The sequence below is a fragment of the Nicotiana attenuata genome, unplaced genomic scaffold, assembly GCF_001879085.1.
Source record: "Nicotiana attenuata strain UT unplaced genomic scaffold, NIATTr2, whole genome shotgun sequence".
NCBI lineage: Eukaryota > Viridiplantae > Streptophyta > Magnoliopsida > Solanales > Solanaceae > Nicotiana > Nicotiana attenuata.
In genome coordinates, this window is record NW_017671434.1 from 108,814 (window position 1) to 120,441 (window position 11,628).

The window sequence follows — 11,628 nt, forward strand, 5'->3', positions numbered from 1 at the left end:
CACACAGTAAAAACTTTTTCCCTCTTACACGCGAGATTGGGAGAGTGAAGCTACTCTCTTTGCCACGTCACCATTTAGGGTGGTCTTAAATTCACCCCAAATAAGAATAGGGGTGACATAGGTCGCCAGTAAAGTTAAGGTGTGTAAATGATTTTTCCGGACAAGTTTGATGGGTAATTTATGTATTATATATATATATATATATATATATATATATATATATATATATATATATATATACACAAAATATATATTTTTTCCGGCTATTATTTTAAGAGCGGCTATACATTGTCATTTTCCCGATATTTAATTATATGGTCAGTAAAAACTTACTCGCACCAGGTATGTGTGTGGGGGAATAAGGAGCTAATTTGTTTTTACCTGTAAAAACTTACTCGCAACAGGTGTTTACGGGAAGAAATTCAAAAATAGCCAAATTTACAAGTGATCATTCAAAAATAGCCACAGTTTCAAAAGTAATTAAAATTTAGCCACCTTTTATGTAAAGATAAATCTGAACGAAACACTGTTCAAAATCCGAAAAATACTTCAGCATAATATACTGGAGTTCCAGTATAATATACCTGTCCAGTATAATATGTTGGAAGTTCATACACATGTGCTCCAATATCCAGCTATGCTGGAACTTTCCGGGTGGTGGATTTCCAGCATAATATGCTGGAAATTCATACGCAGGTGCACCGATCTCCAGTATATTATACTGGACAGGTCCCTGTTGCAGCAAAATAGTGGCTATTTTTCAATGACTTCGCAAATGCTGGCTATTTTTGAATGACCAATCCGAAAACTGGCTAGCCCGTTACGTGTTTACGCCAATATGTAGCCCAACCTATAAATTATAGTACTAGTAATTTTCTTCCACTTTGAAGCATTTTCTTAGGGATCAATTAAAGAATTCCTTGCTTCTCAATTCTTCTTAGCTGGATATCACTTGTATCATACATAAAAAGAAAAGATGAGAACATGAAGGAACGTGCAATCTCTATCAATACAACTTCTCACGTTACAACCTAGTTTCAGCATAATGCATGATAGTTTCTCTTACTACTATAAGCTAATATTTAATTTAGTGTTCAAGTCAACCATTTCTAAGTATTTTAAAATGAAAAAATACACATGATTTTGTGTCTTTTTGCACTATGTGAAGCTTTGAGTCAACACAACTTAAGATGATCAAAAGTTACAAGGAAAGAAAGTCGATATCGTGTGTGGATTAAAAAACTTTAAAAGGGCAAGCTTAAAGATTAAAAAAAGACCAAGCAAAGGGTAAAATAATGCTTCTTTTTCAGGAAATGAATGAGAATACATAGACCATTCACCTTTTCACTTTTTATGCATTAGCCAAATAGTCTGTTTAATTAGCACTGATTGTCAACTTAAGATAAACAGTAAATGTCCTGCTACAATAGATTAAATTACATTGATGATATATATATATAACTCAAATTCTTTACTCCTTCCGGTCCACTTTAAGTAATTATTTGGCTCTTTTCACACATACTAAGAAATTCACCTTTAAGCATTAATTAATAATAAAATTGACCATATTAACCTTAATTTGCTCATTGAAAATATCACAAACTACTCCTAGGCTCTTTATTCCAAGGGCACTTGGGAAAGAAGAAGTTAACTCCTTCTTGATATCCGAAAAAATCAAATATATATTGTGGACCATAAAAAGAAAAGCCAAAAAATCACTTAAAGAGAACCGGAGGGGGGTAATAATTAAATCTCTCTAAATTGCCAATTGATGGAATTAGAGCTGGAAATAGCTAAACTTCAGTGCTTGGAGGGTAGGTGGGATTTTTAGAACAAACTAGCACAAGGACAATGCAGCCAAGAGAGGACAAAAACATGAGCAAGTTGCTATATACATGAGTCAGAGTGATAATAATAATATATATTGCATGAAATTGACATGAAACCTCCACCAATTATCAAAAGGAACTGCTTTGACATGTATCTACTTTACAACAATAACAACAAACCCAATATCCACAAGTGGGGTCTGGGGAGGGTAATGTGTACGCAAACCTTACCCCTACTTACCCCTACTTTAACTGGAGAAAAATCAGCATTTGCATCTATTATCAACAGAAACTGCTACACTCATCCTAGCTACTGAACTGGCAATAGCATCATCATACACAAAACACAGCAGAGAAAGGGCGCCCGTGTTGATGCACCACAGGCTGCCCTTCTAGCAGTGCAACAATAAAGACAAAGCACTATTGATATACACAATGTGATCAACAGTAGTTCACCTCTATGCCACCCGCATATACGTCAATTTACAATAGGGATGACATTTCAGAGCAACATTGTAAGCAATTCTGGGGAAGGTAATTGAGTAATTGTCAATGAACAGGAACATCTACTTAATACAGATTTAATCAATAAAAGTTTCAATTCTAGCAAATGTCTCCACCTGAAACTACAGGGGAGAATCCTATTCTGTTACGAGCCATCAAAGTTTACGTCTTTTTACCTTGTTGAAAGAAGCGAGGGGAAACGCCCAAGTCCAAGAGTTGCCAAAAGTCTCCATAAACCACCTGACATTCTACCTTTCCAGCCTTTATCCCAGTTAACCAAAAGAGCATAAAAATAAGCTCTCTAGACAAAGAAACTTAAAAGAACAACTAATACATGCTTCACCTTTGCACATAATACACAGCTAGTAAGACAACAGAAAGAAAAAGTTAAAAGAAACCCCACCTTCTACTTCAATAACGAACAAGGAAAGCTGAAAAAATAAAGTGAACGAGAAGCGAAAAAGAAACAGGGAAAGGAAGGTGGGAAATAAGAAAAAGAAAACACAAGATGGAGGAGGAAGAGGAACTCCAGGCCTTAAAACGATGCCTAATATATATGCATACCCTTGCTTCCAGCCTTCTATTTCTTCTGGATCAGAATGCCATGTTTCTGGCAAAGAGCATCTAGATGACCACCCCGAGAGTTACGAATGTACAACTGTATTTGCTATCTTAGCAGCTTACGGATTCAGGATTTATTTGTCCACTACTTCCACCATGAGGATTAAATCCAGTAACAGGCATGGACCGCTGAGCAAAATTGAACAGCAGTTTCCTCTGCTGCTCATTCGTGTGCGGAAGACCTGCACGTAGAAGCTCGACAGGCATTTCTCTACTTACGGCTCTTGCAACCTCTGAACCAATCATCTCTGTGTTTGACGGAGTCTGTGCAAGTATTGATTGCATTATACTGTCATACTTACTCAGACAATACTTGGTAAGTAGACCAAAGAAGGCATCAAAAGAAGCCTGCCAAAGGGCAGGATTAGGCATGCAGAAGCTGCCACCAGCCTGAGGATCTGTTAACAGATAAGTTGCCCTATCAAGAACAGACTTCAGAATAACAGTTGCTCCATCTCCAGCAGGGCTTCCAAGTGGGCGGAGAGGAGGCTGCTCTGACGAACAAACAATAGCAGCTAGACAAGCACTGAGCGAATTGAGGTCCATGCCACTGACGCATGCAGAGACTGTTTTTGCAAGATTGGTAATGGTCTCTGCTGCTTCCACATCAGGTGGAAGGCCACCAAACAAGACCCTTAAATGTCGAAAAATTGCCATACAAACTATTCTGGCAAGCTCACCTCCAGGAATAAGAAGCTGAAGATACCTCGAGATGAGCTTTCGGCCTTTAGGAAGAGATACCAACCATAAAAATACAATGTCATCTTTAGGGGTAAGCCCTACAGAACTGCCACTTTTTCCAAGAGGGTCAACAAGCTGAAGCGAGGTCGCCATGCCTTCTAACAGGATTTGCCGTTTCCGCCTGAGTTGAGCACCACCATCTTGGGGCTGACTAAACAGAAGTAGCCGGTCAATGTCATCAACCTCAAGCAGAAGATAGAAACCATCTTCTATGGTAATTCTAGCTGCAAATGTTGGTTCCTGCTCCAAAGGTTTCTCAGATATCTTCTGTTCACCACTTCCATCATTAGAAACAAGGCCTGGTGGATCAGATTCAAGAAGAGGACGAGGCCTGCGGATAGAAGAAAATGAAACCCGCCCCTGAGCATCAACATGGAGATGAGGCTGTGTTTCTGTGCTATTGCGCGACCGTGAAGATTGCTCCTTGTTTGGACAGAACCGGCGCATTGATCTTGACTCAGCTGCTTTCTTTGCAAGCCGAGCTTGGTGATAATAATCGTCTACATATGGATCATTCCGATGTGTTGCAGAATGCTGCATTTTCAGAATGCTCTCTATTTCATCACTAGTCATGTACTTAGATCTGAACTGTGACACATTAGTCTCCCTTTTGTGGTTACTACCGTCAGTAACTTGTTTGGATGAATACTCACTCTGTCTACCTTTATGTGATGACTTAGATCTTGGATTTCTGAAATCCGCCAATCCATATTTGCTCAGATGCGATGGTGAAGGGTAGGAATTAAATAATTGAGATTGTAGTGCTGAAAAATGACCTAAAGACGGCTGGACTGCAAGATGCAGTCTCTGCTGCTGCAGCTGCTGAGGGGACATTATCTGAGGGGATAATAGCCCGTTTTGATGAGGAAACTGATGTGGTAAGATACCGTTTAAGAGACTAGAATGGTCCCCATGGATGAGTCCTGTATGACTGGTCCACTGATTTTGCAGCCGGTTATTAAGTGAAAGGCCAGTGGTGTGCAACTGTGACATGTTTCCACCATAATGGAGCCCATGAGGCAAGCCTGCCAAATGCATATTAGAGTTTGACAAAGAAGAGAGATTAGCAGTGAAATAGTGAGACTGAGGTCCAGCAGCAAGAGATGATATGTTTTGCTGACGTAAATGGCTGCAAGGTGAGGATTGTTGAGACTGGCCACCTGGAGGAGGAAAAGAACTGAACGATGACTTTGGTACTAAAATGGGTTCACTTAAGAAGTGCTGAAGTTGTTGGGGTTGCTGAGGGTATGAGGATGTTCTATACAATGGTTTTGACTCTGCAAGATGCACAGCAGAGAGATGTGGCTGTGAAGACCATCTTTTGCTTTCCTGGTAACATTCACTGTCAGAAAAATTCTGACCAAACCAATCAGGAAAATCTGCCTCCTTTGTCCATTCAGCTGCAGATGAACCTGCAAATAACTTTCATCAATCAAAAAGACACGCACGGCAAGCCATCACAAGAATGAAAATCATGAACCAGAGAGGTAAAAAGCAAAAAGCGAAAATACCATGAAAGTCTGCTGAGGCTTCAAGTACAAAATGCAATTAAAGTGTGCGGTTTGGTGAAAAATAAGCTAATGAAGCAAAGTTTAAAATTAAAAAATAATATAAAAAATGTAAATATAAAAGCAAACAATAATTATTTTGGAAAAAAGAGAGGTAAAAGCTATAATTAAGTTCAAAAACCATTTTAAATTTCTAATTTAGCTGAAAAGATGTTAAGTTCTTAGTGGCAAATCTTCTAATACTAAGTTTCAATTTTCTTAATCCTAATTCCTAAATTTCAAAGGGACAGGAAGATTGACGAGGATGTCACAAACCGTATAGGGGCGGGATGGATGAAATGGAGGTTAGCATCCGGTGTCTCGTGTGACAAGAATGTGCCACTAAAACTTAAAAGTAAGTTCTATAGATGGTGGTTAGACCAGCCATGTTGTATAGGGCAGAGTGTTGGGCGCTCAAGAACTCCCATATCCAGAAGATGAAAGCAGCAGAAACGAGGATGTTGAGATGGATGGGCGGACATACTAAGTTGGATAAGATTAGGAATGTAAATATTCGAAGGTGGGTGTGGCCCGCATGGAGGACAAGATGGGGGAAGCGAAAGCTTAGATGGTTCGGGCATGTGCAAAGGAGAAGCCTAGATGTCCCCGTAAGGAAGTGTGAGCGGTTAGCTTTGGCGGGTATGAGAAGAGGTGGGGAAGAGGTGATAAGACAGGACATGGCGCAACTTCAGCTTACCGAGAACATGGACCTTGATAAGAAGATGTGGAGGTCGAGAATTAGGGTTGAAATCTAGTGGGTAGTCGAGCGTTTTTCTATTCCGTACCGGGTGTAGGACTAGTCCAATAGCGTCTTATCTTAGATTGCTAGTACTACATGTTATTTTCATACATTTTCCGCTTCGCTTTCCTAGTATCTCGCCGTTGTTACTGCTTGTTGCTATTGTTTTCTTCCATCTATTTTTCTGGCTCTTAAGTTGTTGGTACTCCCAGACCCCATTTATGGGATCAAACTGGGTTTGTTGTTGCTTAAGTTGTTGGTACTATCTTTCTGGCTTTTATTGTTGTTACTGCTTGTTTCTATTGTTTCTTTTCATCTGCTTAAGTAGAGGGTCTATCGGAAAAAGCCTCTCTATCCCAGGATAGGGGTAAGGTCTGCGTACACACTACTGACTACCCTCCCCAGACCCCACTTGTGAGACTCTACAGGGTTGTTATTGTTGTTGTCAGTGTTTTGGATAGTGTGCGGCGACAAATAGCGACGAGGGTCCGCTTAACTGAGGCAAGAGGCGCGCAGCGAAGCGCTCGCCTTTTTGATGTGAAGCGACAAATTATACCAAAATAAAATAAAATATTATATGTATAACTAAAAACTCAATAATAATAATAATATATTAATAAATATATCAATTCACAATATGCAATTAATTCTACTCTATAACTGAAAAAGGAGGAAGTTTCAGGTTTGAAGTTTTGAAGTTCTCTGCCTCTGTCTCTGCCTCTGCAAAAACAGGGTGCAGTACTGCTACTCAATCAAAAACAGAGCAACAAAAAAAAAGATCAGAAGAAGTACAAAAAAACGAAAAAAAAAACAGAGCATAAACAGACTCTCTGTTCGGTTTTTTGCTGCACTGTTGCTCGACAAAAAACAGAGCAAAAAAAAAAATAGAAAGAAGAAGATAAGGAGGAGTAGAAAAACGAAAGAAAAAAAAACAGAGCAACAGACTCTCTGTTCTGCACTGTTGCTTGACAAAAAACAGGGCAAAAAAATAGAAAGAAGGAAAAGGAAGAAAGAAAGAAAGAAAGGAGAAAGAAGAAAGAAGAAAGGAGGAAGAAGAAGAAAGGAAATCAAAGAAGTGAAGCTCACCTGGGCTGGGTGGACTTGGCTGCTCTGTTGTTTGAAGGTTGAAGAAGAAAGAAACATGAAATTACTGCAAGCCCTAATGTTTTAAGTCGCTGGTCTTTTCTTTTAATGCCTGTGCCTTTTTCTTTCTTTTTTTTCAAAAAGCGACGCCACAGCTAGCCTCCCGCTACACAGCGCCTCTCGCTACACAGGCAGAGACGCTCGCCTTTTACAATTGCAATGCAACAGAGCCAAAATAGCGCAGGCTGCTCGCCTCGCCTCACGCTATTAGCGCTGAGGTGAGCGCTATTTATAACACTGGTTGTTGTTATCTAATCGCTGAAAAGTTCAGTCATGATGTTCTATTAACAATTAATGTATCACTTTGTCAACTATCTTTATTTGTCTAGTATTATGCTCTTAAAGTCAGTGACCATCATCACAAAGGTGCGCCCTTATCACCTTGGCGCCTAAACCAAAGCACCAACTAAGCGAGGGGAAGCGCACAGCTTGAGCTTCAGAGCTTAAGCGTGCATTACGCGATCCTTTATTAACACTATTGTGAACAGAATATTTAATCTAGTCAACATTCCGAAGAGATAGTGATAACCAAAAGAATGTTCACATACACAGATCTCTTAAAGCCGCCCTCTAATAGCATGCAAATCCATAGGTGCATTGTATGTGTGATATATCATTGTTTCAATACACAAGATATGGATAAAAGGAGAAACAGGGGCCTCGAGAACATGGAAGATGTAGGGAGCTGAAGGCAAACGCGAGTCAACAGCTCCTTTGAACCCCACAAACCAATCAAATCAAACAATTAATTGGTAAAGACTTTTTTCTAAAAATAATTTGTAATTGGTAAAGAAGAAACTACAGGTTTGCCCAGATACCCAGAGTGAACAACATATATGTTCAGAAGATCCCAGCTCAGATGCTGCTAGATCACATAATGTATAGCAATCCCACATAAAATAACGACCAAGACAAAAGGGAAAAGATACTTTATGCTTTATGGTCAATTTCTTTCCAGAATAGGGTTTAGCTGGACAGCCAGTGAGGGATATGGTAAATCCTTACCCCCTCCCCCCTACCCCCCCCCCTCCCCCGAAAAAAGGACCCCTTCCTAGAGGTCAACAGTGACCCTTCCCCACTTTGCTCCCTTGGAGACTCGAATTCACAACCTCTTGGTCAGAGGTGGAGTTGTCTTGCCAAGTTGCCACAACTGTTGCTCGCTTGTCAAAGAACAACAACAATTTTCCACTCTAAAACCTAACTGTTGTGTCGCATGGATCTCTCCAGAGGTAATTATGCCAAACAAGCCTCTCCAAAAATGATCTTTTAGTGAACAACAACAACAACATATCCAGTGTAATCCGATAAGCGGGGTCTGGGAAGGGTAGTGACAGTATAGGTATTGGACAGCAACAGTGTAGAGAAAAGGACATAAAGTTGAAATGTGGCATTGAGGAAAAACAGATCAATATTGAAAGAACTTCCACAAGTAAACACACTCATCAATGCAATACAGAGACATCTTCTGCTTTTCAATTGGAGTATCCAACTCCAATTTGGAAGACAAGGGGAAAGATTGTGATGGTCATGCTTGCTGCAATACAGAGACATCTTCTGCTTTTCAATTGGAGTATCCAACTCCAATTTGGAAGACAAGGGGAAAGATTGTGATGGTCATGCTTGCTTTGCCAGAGATCAAGTCAAGCTGGCAGCATGCATGTCCTCAAATCAGCCATGTCTATGCATTCACTGTAGTACCATGGCCCAATAAGTTCTGTCTCCTGGCAATGGCAAGTAAATTTCCCCAACACTATTATGATGAAAATACACATTGTTCCTTCAGCAGTAACATTCTCCTACATACTTGATTTGACTTCCCAATTCAATTTACAAACTCAAATTGCTTTACCTCTTTGAATTTGAGGCGTTGTTGAATGTCAGGAGAATTATTTAAGTTATATGTTGAATGGACTAAATTTATTATATCCCAAGGTTAAGCATATAGAATATTCTTAAAGATGGTATTCATAGTCAGGAATTTTGATAATTCGGAGGCCATAAGTAGGAATCCAGAAAGATTAAATTCTTTTTATCATGTAGCACAAACTCCTAAAAAAGAAACCTCCTATGTTTTGTGGACAACTTAATTCAATATGGATTCTCTTTTCACATATATGCACCAAAAAATCCCAAAATAGATTCAGCAAATACAATTAAAACATTTAGGAATGATGAATCAATGCCTGCACTTACTTTCCCGGGAAAAAGATCCTGATCCACGGTCGCCAATAACTCCAGGATGCCTAGGCCCAGTGACATTTCTGTTCAACTAGAAGAGACAAATGAAAAGCATTCACGTAAGTCTCAAGAAAGAACATCTCAATACCCTTACTTATCAGGAAAAAAGAAGAAGGGAGCATCTCAATACCAACCATTCTCTTTGATTGAGTACAAGTAAGTTGTTATGGTATTATTTTAATTAGTGATGATCAAGAATTAAATTGCATTTAACTGCATAATATAAAGGATAAAAAAGTAAATCCAAAGCAGTAAGCCCATGTAACATCAGGATCTGTTGTCTCTTACGAGAGGTACAGATCAAAAGAATGAATTATATTGAGTTAGTGTTTCATCCTAAGAAGTCATATAAACACAGAAGGTACCAATACGATAAAAGCACATTTAGAGAATACAACTGAACAGACATACTACAGAAATCACAGAATGTTGTGAAAGCATTCATATAGAATGCTCTTAAAAGTCCCAGGTGTTACTTCTTAAGAAAAGCAAACTATCTCTAATAAATGGGGAGACAGAGAGAACTAGTACTAAGCACCTCCTGAAATTACAGAAAATATCTCGAAGAATTTACAAAGAGATACTGGCATATAGTTTAGAACCCCTAGTTCCAGGAGCCTTTGATGGAAGACAATAAAAAATATGTAAGAAGTTAAAGAGAAAAAATGGTGGAAAGTAGTTCCTGCTTGCATTTGGTGGGTCATATGGAAGGAAAGGAATGCCAGAGTTTTTGAAGACAGGCCTAGCTCTTACCAGAAAATTAAGTGTTTTTTGTTATTTCATTTTTGGTGCAAAGAGAGCTATAGAGAGGATGTACATTCTTTACTAGATTTGCTAGAAGAAATGTAATCGAACAGAATAGGCTAGGCAGTGATCTTTTGGGGTCTGATTGTGGCTCACAAAATCTCTTGTAAATATTTTACTCATTTATAAAATTTGTTACCATTATCAAAAAAAACAATATGTAAAAAAATTTCATCTATTAGGGATCTCGCTGCAAGATATCTCCCTACTTTGTAGAATGAAAATAAACAGACCCACAATGCTAGGAAGATAGAAAATTAGAGAACGTTATAAACATCAAACCCTAAACATAAGAAATATGACGGTAATAGAGAATAATAACCATCACTCAAACCAGTGCAGCATGGCTGACCTTTGAAAATGTAGTTGCTAGATCATCTAAGTCAGATAAAGACCCAAAAGCTGATCCCTGGAAACAAAAGCATTGAATTAATTAGTGGTAGCAAACTATATAACAAGCTCTACAAGTTATCAGCAACTTATCAAGCTAATAAGCACAGTATCATATTCAAAAGAGCACGTACAAGTTCATAAGACAGTATCAAATCAAGGTAATAGGCACAGTAGGGTAAGTTCTGGGATGCGGAACTGCAGTATTTTCACATTATCGTATTGACTCCCCAGTAGAAAGATGCACCAACCTCGTTTCTTAATTGATTGAAAGGCAAATGTGCTATGCGCAATTACGCCTAGTCAAAATAAGGATTGTAAAGTGCCCAAAATGTTTGACTAGCAACTAGGAGTAGTTAAGAAAATATTACTGGCTACTCTCTCGCCATTTACAAGACCCACAAATTACTGTTTTATTGAAAAATAACAACTCATATGTGTTATAGCCAAATAGACGATACAGTGGATTTTCACATGCCAAATCTTTCTAATCACAAGATCAACAATTAGGTAGAAAGACTCAATCTTTTAGCATATAAGTTAAATCTCTTTCGTATTTTCCTTTCTCAAGTTGATAACACATAACTCACCATATATTAAAAAGAGGGTCCATATCCTACTACAATTACAACAACAACAACCTAGTAAAATCACACAAGTGAAGTCTGGGGAGGATAGAGCTTAAGCATACCTTACCCCTACCCCGGAGGAGTAGAGAGGCCATATCCTACCACAATTATAAAACATATATTCCATCTATTCCAATTTATGTGACATTAATTCCTCTTTAGTCTGTCCCAGAAATAATGACATCTTTCTAGATTTAGAAACAATTTAATTTTAAACTTCTCATTTTGAGACGATTTAGACCACAAGTTCCGAAAGTTACTTTCTTTTTTTGATTCCATGCCCAGTCAAACAGCGAAACACAAATTGGGACGAAGGGAGTATGTACCTCATCTTTCTCAAACAGATGGTACTCCGGTAACTCATCATCACCAAATCCACCTCCCAACAAAGGAACACCATTATTGTCATCCTCCTCTAAACCCCTCAATTCAACGTCTTCCCC

The 11,628-nt window shown here is 38.8% G+C and overlaps 1 protein-coding gene across 2 annotated transcripts in view; it reads right to left on the reverse strand.

The window, feature by feature from the left end:
* Positions 1-2,236: 2,236 nt before the first annotated feature.
* Positions 2,237-11,628, reverse strand: part of LOC109208269 — a 9,976-nt gene continuing 584 nt past the window's right edge. The window contains exons 3-6 of one of the 2 annotated variants that reach the window (XM_019371350.1): positions 11,512-11,628; positions 10,519-10,575; positions 9,318-9,393; positions 2,237-5,107 (exon numbers count right to left, since the gene is read on the reverse strand). In XM_019371350.1, coding sequence (XP_019226895.1) covers positions 3,006-5,107; positions 9,318-9,393; positions 10,519-10,575; positions 11,512-11,628 — 2,352 coding nt within the window. In that variant the 3' untranslated portion in view covers positions 2,237-3,005. The remainder of the gene's footprint in view (positions 5,108-9,317; positions 9,394-10,518; positions 10,576-11,511) is intronic. The other variant, XM_019371349.1, reaches the window with a different exon arrangement.